The 14,627-nt window shown below is 40.1% G+C and overlaps 2 protein-coding genes across 3 annotated transcripts; both read left to right on the forward strand.

Annotated features, from left to right (window-relative positions):
* Window positions 1–820: 820 nt before the first annotated feature.
* On the forward strand, window positions 821–3,546 carry LOC124068830 (uncharacterized protein CXorf38 homolog). Its single transcript, XM_046407302.1, has 6 exons — window positions 821–1,078; window positions 1,728–1,865; window positions 2,294–2,416; window positions 2,702–2,851; window positions 2,998–3,204; window positions 3,291–3,546. Exons 1-6 carry the CDS (start codon window positions 875–877, stop codon window positions 3,399–3,401), a joined length of 933 nt encoding a protein of 310 aa, XP_046263258.1. The 5' UTR covers window positions 821–874; the 3' UTR covers window positions 3,402–3,546.
* An 839-nt stretch (window positions 3,547–4,385) lies between these two features.
* Window positions 4,386–13,835, forward strand: LOC124068828 (E3 SUMO-protein ligase ZBED1-like). 2 transcript variants are annotated; one of them, XM_046407299.1, is made up of 11 exons: window positions 4,386–4,678; window positions 5,720–5,851; window positions 7,195–7,320; window positions 7,568–7,720; window positions 8,466–8,615; window positions 9,166–9,234; window positions 10,005–10,154; window positions 11,119–11,187; window positions 12,000–12,135; window positions 12,221–13,511; window positions 13,586–13,835. In XM_046407299.1, exons 1-11 carry the CDS (start codon window positions 4,481–4,483, stop codon window positions 13,818–13,820), a joined length of 2,709 nt encoding a protein of 902 aa, XP_046263255.1. In that variant the 5' UTR covers window positions 4,386–4,480; the 3' UTR covers window positions 13,821–13,835. The 2 variants fall into 2 exon arrangements, with proteins under 2 accessions (XP_046263255.1, XP_046263256.1); XM_046407300.1 differs by lacking the exons at window positions 10,005–10,154; window positions 11,119–11,187.
* The last annotated feature ends 792 nt before the right edge of the window (window positions 13,836–14,627 follow it).

Genomic DNA, 14,627 nt, shown 5'->3' on the forward strand with positions numbered 1-14,627 from the left:
GTCATGATGAATCATAGTGCTCCTCAGCAAGCCTTCAATATTTGCAGCTATGTCAGTGACAGTTATATACTGCTATAATGGCTGCATTTAAAAAGGACAAGGTTTGTAAAGCTGGGGCTCAATACTTACTTTTGCGTTGGCCCTCAAAATCATTAGCTCTGCCTCTGTTTGCACTGAGAGGCTAACTGTAACACTCCCACATTCTCAACTCCACAGAATGCACAGAAAACTCAGAAAAATGCAGGAATAAACTCTTGCAGTCTCCTGTGAATAAAAGGCAGTAGGTCAACAGTGATGATCGTCCTGATAAGTTGGTACCATACAGCAGCTGCTTTGCTGCCTGGAGCTCCATCCATGCTCTCGAGGTCAAACATGTCCTGACAGCCATTTCTGGAAGAAGGTGTAAGGTGTAGGGCAGCAGGCTTCACCCAGAGATGTCCAGGAGCACACAAGCTTCTCATGGATCTCTGAAGGAAATATACCAGGAAATTGCAGCCAAGCGATGCTACTGAAACCAAGTTGTTCCACACAGGCTGTTCTTTACGGCAGTTGAAAGCAGCCACCTTAAAGCACAGACTGCCTGAAATTGTGGATGCATCCCAGTAAAACCAGATGTAACCATAACAATTTACACCCATGTCTCATGGCTCTGCAGGCTGCATGGTTTTAATTTATTTAAAGCTTTGTGTCACCATCAACACATCTCTTTCATCCTCAAACACCAGCACCAGCTCACATGCCACATCCTAACGGTTCTAAAGTAGACAGCGCCATCTTGAGGCCGCTCTGATGATGGCGTCGTGAGGGTGGGGCTAAACATGACGACTTTGTCTGGACTTGCTGTGCTTTGTTTTCATCAGGAAATGGGGAAGACATGGGTTTTGAGGAGCTGGCCGTCCGTCTCAACGACAGAGAGTATAAAAACTGGCTGAAAGCAGCTCGGTGTCTGCTCTTACTGAAGGACGGCCTCCATCCCTTCATCAACCACCACATGAGAGCTTTTCACGGAGACCTGCTCAGTCAAAACGCTCTGCTGCGGAAACCGTGCGAGGCTTCATGCAGACCGAGAGGGACGAAGGTTCGTTTAGTCTGAAAATTCTGTCCTGCCTGGTCTTGCTTTACGTCTTGTGGTATCCTATGGGGGCTTACAGAACAACACTGAGGCTTATTATCAGTGCACCAGTGATGGAAGTGTTCAGATCTTACCAGCTTTAGTGAAAATGACAGTACGAATGAAAGTCCTGGTTCCAAATGTTTGCTGAAGTAAAAGTGTGTAAGTATTATCAGAAAAATGTACTTTAAGTAGGAAAAGTGAAAATTCTCTGTGCAGTAAAGTGTTCTCAGTTAGTGTTTACTGCTATATAACGCCTCTTTTTAAGTGCGTTTTATTCCGTTGGATAGTTATAGCTATTAGTTATTAGTACAGGCTAGTTTATCAGTTCTACTTCAGTTTATTACAAGCATTCATATTCAAAATGGTTTCACTGGACAGAAAGTGAAAGTGAAAAACCATAATCTCTACTGTACCTAATAAAACTGTTGGAGTGGAGTAAAATGGTACTATTGTAACAGTAAGTAACATAAAATGAGATACTCAAGTAAGGTACAAGTACCTCACATTTGTTCTGTATATGTTGTATCATTGGGTATTATATCTTCATTCATTGCATTTCCCACTTATTCTCACCATAACATGCTTAAGTGTGTGTGTGTGTGTGTGTGTGTAGCTTTCCTCACTCTGCAGGCCATGTTCAGAGTGGCAGACGGTGATCCTGAAACACCACAGACAGCGAGACACGGTACCAGTGAACTGGGGAAACTGTTTCCCTCCCCACTGGAGAACAGACCACTGGGAACTGGCCAAGGTGGTGTACACACCACACGACTCCACGCTCCACATACACACTCACTAAACTTACATCTGCTATAACCAGCATTTAACATCACAAGGCCTTGACTACATCATGCACCATGTGATGCAGCTCTCAGTTGTAGAGCTGACAGGAAGAAAATAAATCTCTCTTTCAGGTCTTCTGTAATTTTGTGACAGATCACACACTGAACAGTTAGCAGAGGACGTAATCAGCAGACTAATAAATAATGCAAGTAATCATTAGCTGCTTGCACACCTGAGTGTGTTGAGGCTCCAGTTGGTCAGATTATCACATGGTCAAGTAAAGCCCAATGTGCTACAATATAAGCACCTTTTGACTCGATAGAAAAATGTGACAGACCAAAAGGTTCTTGAAAGGGTCTGAAGAGAAGGTCCTCCTGTCTCTGTCTCTCTCTGTAGGCCTACATGCCAAGGGGTCAGGTGGAAGTGAAGGGAGCAGATCAGTGTGATGCCTCTGCTCTACTCAACCTGATCAACTACTGTGATTGCTTCCATTCTGTCGATCTAAAGTGTGTGAGAGAGGTAAACATTGATATTGTTTCAAACAGGCATGCTGTGCTAAGATTTTTACATGACAGTGCCTCGTATTCCAGCAGCCAGATGCACCAAACTTTTATAGGTTCCCACTAAAGCTTGTTTGTACACCAGCTGAAATATGTGTACGCTCTTTTCAGATCTGTCACAGATCCATGGATCTATTTTATAAATCTCACAAAGAAAGAAATCTCAGAAATGACAAGAAAAAGAATAAGGAGAATATTATCATATTTTTTGATGATGATCTGTTGTGTGTGTGTGTGGTTTCAGGTGATCCATTACAGGAACAAGCTGATGCATTCTTGTGAGTTCCGTGTGAAGGATGAATGGATGAAGCACTATCAGATCGCTCTGAAAAACCTCTTGCGGCAGTTCAGCCACGTACCACAGATGGCAACAGCTGGCCGACAGATAGAGGAGGTGAGCATGTTTGTCTGTGCGTGTGTGTGCGGCTGCTGCTGCTGCTGAAGATGATGGTGAGACTTGTCCAATGTTTGGAAGCACTCCAGTCCCAGTTGCATTCATGTTGCTTTGTGTCACAGTTTGTGTGCATTTTGTTTGTCCAGATGCTGACCATTGATTTGTCAATATGTGTCTCTGGTTTGGACCAAATGGATTCTGCTGACCTGGATGGATCAGAGGGTGATATTGTCAGCCAATGGGAGATTAGCAGTGACTTAATTAGCCAGTGGGAGGCTGAGTTGCTACAAGAGCGGCTGCAGGAGGTACTACATACAGCTGCTGCTGCTGATGATGATGATCATGATACGAAGGTGGGAAGAACAAATATCCACATGTACTTGCACATTTTAGATATATGTAAGGAACACTGTCACATGACGACTGCGTCTTTTTTTAGGAAACTGAGCAATTGAAGAGGCTGCAAGGTTTCCTTCAGGCCAACCGTGATCTGGCTGAGAGGTTTTCTGCAGAACTTCAAGCCATCAACTCACTGGAAGCCAGAGAATAAGAAGGAAGGAAGGGATGAAGCATGTTGTGCACTGTCTTTATATTTACTATTTGAAATATGTCAGGGTCCAAATATTGACAGATTAAAGGGATTTGTGACAGATTTTATTTCACTGAAAATGTAAATTAAAAAGTCTGACAAAAGCCACTGACATGTTTCTGATTGACTGATAAATCTTTATTTTGGTCATTAACTTAAAATAACAACAATAATAGAATCTACCAAGGTGCTTAAACAATGAATCGGTGTTCAAAAATTAGAAACTTGACGAACAAGGTCGAGTCTTTATGCATATGAACATTCTTGCTCCATTAGAAGAAGCTTGCAAGGCTTTTTGTTAAACTTCTTTCCTGTAATGAGCTGCTTACTCTCTGAATAACAAGTCCAAAACTGCTGCAGGAACTATTGCAGGAATTCCTGTCATGATTTCTCTACAATGCCTTATCAAATGTCTATACATTGGGCAACTCACGGGTGGATGCATTAACGTGTAGACAGCATTTGTAATTGTAATTGGGCCAGGTGGAGATAGTTCAAGCTACTCATATTTCATAGTTCATAGTTCATATTTTATAATGCACTGTGTTTTATAAGCTGGTTACATGCTTTGTACATGATTCTAATCTACAGAGTAACTACTAACAATTGGAGTAAAATAAACTGGAGGGAAAAGGCACATTATTCCCTCTGACATATAGTGGGAAGTAAGTTTAGCATAAAAAGAAATTATTCAACGTAAGTACCTCAAAATTGTAGGATATCAAGGAGTAGGCCTATACTTCATCACTTTCCTCCACTTTATAACTATAGATTAAATGTGTTGTTCAACGTATAAAAGGTCACAACATTTCTTAAAGTTTAAATTTAGGAATAATTGGTCAAAACAATAATAGAAGTAGATAAAGTAGACGAACAGCAATGTCTCCTGTCATGGCCTTTGATTCACAATTAGCCCATGATCTTGCATCATAGACATTGCGTGACTTGATGACCAATCATAGCTGGCCTTCTTTCCCTCCCAACCTCACCTGTTCTTTAATACGGTTGTAATACAGAGGTGTATTTGACATTTGGTAAGAATGAATTTCATTCGGAAATTTTCTGAAGAAAAACGCCAGAACTGGCTTAAAGTCGTTGAATGTTTGTTGCTCCTTCGGAAATCGTTGAAGCCTTTCATCGATAAGCAGACTGAGGATTTCTTTAAGGAACTGCGCAATGCAGGCGACCTGTGTCCGTGTGAGACGGAGTGCTGCTTTACAAAAGGGAATCCCAGCAAGGTATGAACTTATGTGATAAATTATATTAACGTTGATATTAGACGAGCCAGCAACGCGTGGGTATGTGTGTAAACAAGGTGAGATGACAGTTAACAAGTGTTAGTCAAGTTTTCTTAAAGGGGGCAAAGAAAAGTACAAGACGTTAGCTAGTTTTGTTTCCACTAAGCTAACATAGGGTGAGTATTAATTTTATCCAAGCTCAGGAAAAGGCCGGAACTATGAGACTCTTCTTACTTTTATTATTACATTTCTTGTGTCTCTGAACCCAAAGACGAAACTAAGGACTAATACTCTTTACCAGAAAAATGTAACTCTTAAAAAAAAGATCAATCTAAATTGATGCAGATAAAAGCTGAGTTTGTATGCCTTTGTAAATGTTGTCTTATACCTCCTTTTATGACTACCACAGCGTCTGTCAAAAATTTCTTAATGAAGTTCTGAAGAAATTTAGAGCATAATATTCACCATAGTTATAATACAGTCTGGTAAAGGGTATACACATTGTAATCGGTCTGACATGTTGCATTTGTGTTCTTGTGTTGAGTACTTAAGCTTGTCTTTCTGGTTTTACAGGTTCATTTACTGTTATTACTGAGTTTGAGATCTCATCAATTGCAGCAAAGCTTTCCACGTGATAAAAAGTGTTCTATTTATTAGGAGTTGGTGGAGACCCAAATAATGTCTAATGGAGACCAGAAACATTACTTGAAATAAAATACATAAAAATACTTTTCTAACACTCTAGCAAACCTGCAGCTAACCAGTGAAGGTGGTGGCTGTGTATGGATCAGTTTGTCTTTATCTTTTCTGCCCCCAAGTGTTCACAAACACCCTTCACTAGGCAGTCAACACATGTTCCACATGATTCCCTTATCCTACCCTCTATATCTTGTTTGCTGCTGTAATACTGTAATTTCCCATTTATGGGACTAATAAAGGATTATCTTATCTGATTGTCAGCATTAGTTTTCCACCCTTTCCACTCCCTCCAGGTCCATTTTTTTTTAACTATGATCTTAACTTTTATTCTTTTGATTACAGAGTCGTTTATGTGATGCGTGTTGTAAATGGAAAGAAATGATACTGAACTACCATATCACACCGGGTGGAAGAGTGATGTGGCAGAACTGTCAACCCCATCAGTGGTCCATAGATAAATGGGAAGTGGCTAAGGTAATTTTTCAACTCAAGTCAGTTTAACTTGATTTCAGAAACATGGGTCAATATGAGTATAAAAACAAAATTAAATATCAGGACAGCATACAAAGATATAATCACTGCAGTGTATAGGGCTGGGTATCGAACTTCGGTTCTTTTATGGTACCGACCGAAATGCTTCGATAGTATCGAGTATCGAAATATGCCTCGTCTTTCGGTGCCAAGTTTCGATACCCAGTGGTTAATCACGTAATCAAGACATGATCATGCTGCCGGCGATTGGCTGTAACGTTACCTGTAATTGCGGCATGTAAACGCGGTTTTGTGTGTGTGTGTGTGTGTGTGTGTGTCGTCGAACCGGTTAAAAAAAATGCTACGAGGTCGAGTGTGGCTCCATTTTAGCAAGATTGATACCACTAGTGTGCGATGCAATATATGCGAAAAAGTCATCGTTGCTAAGGTCGGCAACACGGCTAATTTGGTGAAGCACCTGACCGTGCACGCAATCAAGTTCAGAGCAGAAAGTTGCTCCGTGTTTAACTGCAAGAAGAGCGAACGGTCCGCAGCGGACCGCATCCTTCCTCCTCTCAGCATTCAAGTCCGCCTGTGGACGTTACAAAGCCCGAGCGTACAGTGGCCGACATGTACAAATGCACTGCATATACAGAAACGCGCTGCATATAGGAAAACAGGTGCAAAAGGAAAACGCTGCAAATACAGAAATGCGCTGGATATTTTTCCTGGTTTGTCCTTGACTACTGGCACTAACAAGATAGATTCAATTCAATTCAGTTTTATTTAAAATGCCGGTTCATGACAGAGTTATCTAAAGATACTTTACAGGTGTGTAAACAACACATTCAAAAAAGAGAAGAGAATCGGAAAGAAACAGGTCCCAGGGAAAAACCAACACTGAGTAAGCATTTGGCGACAGTGGCGAGGAAAAACTTCCTTTTAACAGGCAGAAACCTCGAGCAGAACCAGACTCAGTGTAGACGGCCTTCTGCTGCCACTGGCTGGGATTGAGAGTGAGAGCGGAGAGGATAGAGGTGCAGGAGCAGCACGATTCAGGCAGGGCCATGGAGAGGGCTCTGTATCCAGTAGCAGTATCAGTGCAATAGGCAGGGCCATAGAGGGCTCAGGATCCAGCAGCAGTATCAGGCCTCAGGGGGCGGGATAGGAGATTCTGGATCCAGCAATAGTTAGTGGAGACATCACCACCATTAAGCTCAGCTCTCTTTACACACTTAAAAATAGCCCTGTTTGTAAGTTTCAAGTCACAGTTATTTTTATCCACAATAGTTTTTTAATACAGAGTTGTTTTGGTCCAATTGTATCGCACTTTGTTCTGTTTTCAGGTGTACATGCCGAATGGCCATAAGAAACATAAATCAGTTGGTGACTTCGACGTTGCTGCACTTCTGTCTCTCATGAATCAGTGCAAGCACTTCAGTAGGTTTGAGCTTGGTGATTTGTGTGCTCAGGTAAATGTTTATTTTTATGCACATATACAGTACATAAAATCAGCCTTTACATAGAAATGAACATATTTTGTGGAACGTCTAGATTTATTTTGTAATTTTTTTTTTTCTGATAAACCAAAAAATTGTGTGTATTAGAATGACCAAGTTATAAGTTTTATTGCATTTATTCACAGTGTAGCCAGTTCTTGAATCCACTTCCTACTTTTACTAACACCTGTAAGGATTCTTCTTTTCAACTACTACATAGGTTGCCAGTGTACGAAACATTGTCATGCATTCTCCAAGTTGCCGGCTAGAGACAGAGGATTTCCACAGATGCCTTCAACAAATCAAAGCCATTGCTGCTGTGCTTGCAAAATTTGATGCCAATTTCCAAGGCCTGTCTAGAGACATCGATGAGGTATGTGTTTTCCCATTTTAGTTTAATTTAGTTTAATATAATTTATGCCCTTATTGTTTTACTTCATTAATACTTAATTTTCATTTTTATCAGATCATGGGCTTTGCTCTGAAGTCAACGATTAATTCAATTTCCATTCCATTTTAAGTTAGCTAATTTGCTAGTAGTAGTACAAGTAGTAGTAGTAGTAGCAGCAGCAGTAGTGAAGTACAGCAGAAGGCGATGGAAATGCATTATCTTTGTTGGTATTTGTCAAAGTATTGAACAAATACTTATTTTCACCTGACGATGGGGATCGATGAAAACGCATATCAATTCACTGTGAGGGGTGCATCCCATATTAAATGTATATTCCAATACCTCATGGTGACTTTTCCACTGGGGACCATGAATATCAGTGCAAATTTTAAAGCCAATCAATCTACTAGTTTTCAAGACATTGCACTAAAAGCCAAAAGCTGTCCATCTGTTAATGGCCCAGGAAGAAAGATTGCTAAAGTCAGCCGGATTCATCCTCAGGGGATCATGACTGCTCTCCACAGTCCCATGCTGCTAGCATGTAAAAAAAATTAACTTATGTTTCTCTAATAATAGTGTACTGAAAGGCCTGTCAGTTGATTTGGGTAGATATTGGGAAATTGTGCTGGTGGTGTGACCTCCTGGGAAGACCAATTAAAAGCTTCCTACCAGAACCTGAGTGGAATAAGTAGAACCTCTACTGCACTTTGTGTCATTTTGTTTTCAGCTTCAGAACCTTAACTTCAGACTGATGCTGTCTGAAGAAGAGGAAGTACGACAAGTTCTCAGAGAGCGTGAACAAAAACTGCTGCAAATTGTCAAGCAATTGATGAAGGTGCTGAAGAGGATGAAGAGAGTTTTCTGTCAGCTAGTACAAGTAAGATCAATATTGTTTGAAGAATTTAATTGGATTTCCTAATATTTACAGTTCTCATCATATACGCAACAAAACAGACTTGAAGTGAATTCTGATGCTGCACAGTGTCTACAGGATGTGTAAAAAGGCAACTGGTTGCTAACATGCTGCCATAACAACTTCTTGTTTGCTGTGATGCAAACATCTTTTTGTTTCTGCTGTGGCCTGACCAGAAAACAGCTCTTAAAATAAACCAAAACTGTTGTTTTAGTCCCTTGTTTTGTTCTTATTATGGTTTTTGTTTATTCGCATTGCTGACAACATTAATACTGCGGTGGCATACATGGGCAGAACGCTCCAGATACAGTGTGATTCCAAAAGTTCTGGATAGCAAACTGATTCCTCCATTAAGTTTTATTACCCTGAAGCACTTGACAGAACTGTGAAGCGCACTGCCAATCTTTACACATACTGTAGCCAGGCATTCTCAATGAATCTGTTTAATATGTGCGTGTGTGTGTGTGTGTGTGTGTGTGTGTGTGAGTGTGTGTACTTTTCTCTTCAACCATAGGATTTGGCGGAAGTCTTAACTGCATTGGAACCGGTAGAGGAGCTGATTAACGAAATATCTGAAACTTTGGTAAGTCATATTTAAAGGACTGTTTCACATTTTCAAAGTCTGCTTTAAAACAATACTCACATGCCCAAATGTACATTTAAAGAATTAGTGGTCACTGTATTTCACTTTGCTGTATGAGAGATTTTTTCTAGGTACCCAGATTAGTTTTACAGCTGAGGCTGATGGAAATGCATTGTCTTTGTTGGTATTTGTCATAAACAAAGTATTCAACAAATACTTATTTTCACCTGACGATCGGGATAGTTGAAAAGTTTAACAAAGTTATAGCAATTCATTATGAGGGGGGACATGACTGTGCACCAGATTTCATAGCAGTCCATCCAATATTAAATGTATATTCCAATATTTGTTGAGATGTTTCATTCAAAAAACACAATTGTCAACCTCATGGTGACTCTTCCACTGGGGACCATGAATATCTGTGCAAATTTTAAGGCCAATCAATCTACTAGTTTTCAAGACATTGCACTAAAAGCCAAAAGCTGTCCTTCTGTTAATGGCCCAGGAAGAAAGATTGCTAAAGTCAGCCGGATTCATCCTCAGGGGATCATGACTGCTCTCCACAGTCCCATGCTGCTAGCATGTAAAAAAAAATTAACTTATGTTTCTCTAATAATAGTGTACTGAAAGGCCTGTCAGTTGATTTGGGTAGATATTGGGAAATTGTGCTGGTGGTGTGACCTCCTGGGAAGACCAGTAAAAAGCTTCCTACCAGAACCTGAGTGGAATAAGTAGAACCTCTACTGCACTTTGTGTCATTTTGTTTTCAGCTTCAGAACCTTAACTTCAGACTGATGCTGTCTGAAGAAGAGGAAGTACGACAAGTTCAGAGAGAGCGTGAACAAAAACTGCTGCAAATTGTCAAGCAATTGATGAAGGTGCTGAAGAGGATGAAGAGAGTTTCCTGTCAACTAATACAAGTAAGAACAATATTTGTAAGAGCCAGTTAAGAGTTAATTAATTTGTTATAATAAGTTAGTTAAAAAAAAGTTAAAATTTAGTGAAAGTAATTTAATAAGAATTCATAATGATTGTGTTTTCCAAAATGCATAATTTAGTAACGTTTGAATTTAGAAAAAACTTCTCTGTATTTTCGGCTTCCGACAATAATACGTCATTTGCCACTGCTTGCACGTTAAGGTCAGATTGCAGCTAGAGACGTCGGAAGCAATACAGTTTTTTGACCGAGCCATATCCAGTCTAATGTATGTGTATTTTTTGTGTTTTTTAAGTAAACCTTCAAAAAGAAGATTCGGTTTCACTCGCGTTTTTCAATTACTGGTTGTTAGACTGGCAGCAAAAGTGGTACAAGAGGACTCGCACGAAACGGAGTGCCACTACAATATTGTTTGAAGAATTTCATTGGAATTCCTAATATTTTACAGTTCTTATCATATACACAACAAAACAGACTTGAAGTGAATTCTGATGCTGCACAGTGTCTACAGGATGTGTAAAAAGGCAACTGGTTGCTAACATGCTGCCATAACAACTTCTTGTTTGCTGTGATGCAAAACATCTTTTTGTTTCTGCTGTGGGCTGATAAACCAGAAAACAACTCTTAAAATAAACCAAAACTGTTGTTTTAGTCCCTTGTTTTGTTCTTATTATGGTTTTTGTTTATTTGCATTGCTGACAACATTAATACTGCGGTGGCATACATGGGCAGAACGCTCCAGATACGGTGTGATTCCAAAAGTTCTGGAAAGCAAACTGATTCCTCCATTAAGTTTTATTACTCTGAAGAGTAACTGAAGAGAGAACTGTGAAGCGCACTGCCAATCTTTACACATACTGTAGCCAGGCATTCTCAATGAATCTGTTTAATATGTGCGTGTGTGTGTGCGTGTGTGTGTGTGTGTGTACTTTTCTCTTCAACCATAGGATTTGGCGGAAGTCTTAACTGCATTGGAACCGGTAGAGGAGCTGATTAACGAAATATCTGAAACTTTGGTAAGTCATATTTAAAGGACTGTTTCACATTTTTAAAGTCTGCTTTAAAACAATACTCACATGCCCAAATGTACATTTAAAGAATTAGTGGTCACTGTATTTCACTGATGGAAACTGATGATGGAAATGCATTATCTTTGTTGGTATTTGTCATAAACAAAGTATTCAACAAATACTTATTTTCACCTGACGATCGGGATAGTTGAAAAGTTTAACAAAGTTATAGCAATTCATTAGAGGGGGACATGACTGTGCACTAGTGATGTGTAAATGATACCGAAGCTTCGGAACTTGTGTCACTCTTCCTGAAGCGGAGTGATTCGAAGCGTTGTGTCGGAGCTTGTATCAAAACACCAGTGTCACGTGACCGATGGCGTTCGAAGCTTCGTACGTCATTGCTAAATCGCTTGGCGCTTCATTGCTTCAAAATGTTTCAAGGCTTTTCATTGGCCCATAGTGTGTAGGTGTGTGTCATTGGCTCATGACGTTTCAATGCATTCTGAGCCAATGACATCTTGACACGTATGACAAATTTGAATGATTTGGTGCCATACCAGCTATATAAGATGCATCATTGCGCTTCAAAATGGGGTTGTGAGGAGATAAAGATTTGGAGAGAGAGAGAGAGAGAGAGAATTTTGACGAGTTTCATGGCGAGTACAAACAACAAGCGACGTTCTAAAGTTTGAGATCATTTTGATCTCATGCCACCAAATAAGGTATAATGCAGTTCATGGCATACATTTTATGTGTCCATAATTGAATTCTATTTTTAATTTTTAAATGGGTCTCAAAATTACAATTGCTTGTAGGTGCGGTGTTTGGTTTGCACTCAAGAGTTGTCATACAGCAACAATACGTCATCTATGCTGAGACACTTGAGTGCCAGGCATGATAACACTCATACCCAGCAAACCACTGACCCAGTCAACTCTGGAAATCCTGACAGTAAGCTAAATATATACATATATACTGCATATATGTATGTGTGTGTGTATGTCTTTACTCATTTAGCCACCTTTCTCCCACACAGTGTCCAGAAAGCAGAAGCTGGATGAGGCCTTGGTGGACATGATTGTAAAAGACAGTCAGCCCTTTTCTATTGTTGATAATGAAGGGTTCCAAAATTTTGTTAAAATCCTGGACCCATCATATTCCTTATCAAGCCGCAAAACTGTTAAGGCAATGGTTGAAGCAAGGTTCGCTGAAACCAAAGAGAAGGCCATAGCAGATATTAAACAGGCTTCAGCAGTTAGTTTGACTGCTGACATGTGGACATCGGTAAATATGGGCACATACCTTGGTGTCACATGCCACTATGTCTCAGACCACCTAGATCTGGCTACTGTTTGTTTAGGTGTGCAGTATTTCCCTCTGGGCCACACAGCAGCTAATATTGCAGATGCAATGGCAAATTTGATGACAGAGTGGGAAATAACTGAAAAAGTATCTGGAATGGTCACTGATGGAGCTCACAATATTGTGGCAAGTGTTAATCAGTTACAAGTCAGACATATTTACTGCTTTGCCCATATGTTAAATCTTGTTGTAAAAGAATCACTCTGTCAGACCACTGAGCTGGAAAACATACGGAATAGGGCCCGCAAAATAGTGGCACACTTTAAGTCCAGTACAAAGGCAAAAGAGAAGTTAAGTTCTGCTCAAACTAATATGGGCATGCCCCAAAAAAAACTCATTCAAGAGGTTGAAACAAGATGGAACAGCACTTATGACATGCTCCAAAGGCTATATGAGGAAAGAGAACCTTTAGGGGCAGCCCTTGCATCGCTTGCCACCGACATAGTGCCTTTCACATCAGATGAATATGCAGCCATCGACAAGTGCCTGACTGTTTTAAGGCCTTTCTATCAAGCGACTGTAGAGCTGTCTGAAGAAAGGAGAGTATCTGGGTCAAAGGCAATACCAGTGGCTAAAATGCTAAGACATGCCATTGCTGCTGAACGTGCCCAAATGGCTCCTTCTATTGGTGCCACGCTTGCCAACCATTTAATATCTAATTTGGATGAAAAATTCTGCGGCTTGGAAAAGGTGAACTCTCTATCTGTAGCCACCATTCTGGATCCCCGATTTAAACAGGCTGGCTTCACAAATCAAATCAATGCCACGGCTGCTATAGAAAAGCTGACACGTGAATGCACCAGTCTTATCGATGTGTCGGCTGAAGATGTTCCCGTGGAGAATGCGACAACATCTGCCAGTGCGAGTAACGGAAATTATAACTTGTGGGCGTCACTTGACAATTATGTTGAGTCTCAGCACCGCACCAGCAGTGCACCTGCCAGCGCTACAGTGGAGATCCAGAGGTATGCATGTTGATTACTGTTGAAACATCATTTGTTTTATTCAGTCACTCATTGTCTTACTGTCTGTGTCATAGATATTTAAAAGAACAAATTTTGAGCAGAGCAGAGGATCCACTAAAGTACTGGGAAGCAAGAAAGACATTGTATCCTACGCTGTGGAAGCTCGCATGCAAATATCTTTGCATCCCAGCATCATCGGTGCCATGTGAGAGGATATTTTCTAAAGCTGGGGAGCTGGTCAGCAAGAAGAGGAGCCGACTGAAGCCTGCAACTGTCGAAAAAATTATATTTCTTAATAAAAATCTATAAAGACTCATAACTTGCCTGCTTCTGTGAATAATTATTCCAAATCAACCATACAAGTCCCCAAATCACAAACCATTATCTTTAAAAACACTTAACACACGCAAAAAAAACAATGTTTCTAAATTATGCACTATGATCATTTGCAAAGTAGGATCTCTACTCCTGTTAGGGACTTTTAGTACAGTTTTTAAATAAATCTCAAAGCTTTAAATAAACCCTAGAACCAACATTTAACCCCTAATATACCGTAATTTGAATTTATTCTTTAGGTTAATCTGGAATGTGTTTTAGAGTATGGGGGAGAGCATCTGAATATTTTATTGTAATGACGATGAAATCATTATCTGGTATGAATGAACAAAACTATTGAATGACCACACAGACTTTTCTGAACTTTTATTGCTGTCATGGGAATGAAACAGTGCCAGTGCTTCAGTTATGCTCTTTAGAGGTTGCTATGGCTTCAGTTGTCCACCAGATGTCACCGTCACTGAAGTCTTGAAGCTTTGAATCTTTTTCGGCACAATTGTTAAGAAAGCCTCAGTGCTTCAAGAGGCCTCACTTGCCCACCACTACTGTGCACCAGATTTCAAAGCAGTCCATCCAATATTAACTGTATATTCCAATATTTGTTGAGATATTTCATTCAAAAAACACAAATGCCACCATCGTGGTGACTCTTCCACTGGGGACCATGAATATCTGTGCAAATTTTAAGGCCAATCAATCTACTAGTTTTCAAGACATTGCACTAAAAGCCAAAAGCTGTCATCTGTTAATGGCCCAGGAAGAAAGATTGCTAAAGTCAGC

Source organism: Scatophagus argus, chromosome 13 (assembly GCF_020382885.2).
Source record: "Scatophagus argus isolate fScaArg1 chromosome 13, fScaArg1.pri, whole genome shotgun sequence".
Taxonomy (NCBI): domain Eukaryota; kingdom Metazoa; phylum Chordata; class Actinopteri; family Scatophagidae; genus Scatophagus; species Scatophagus argus.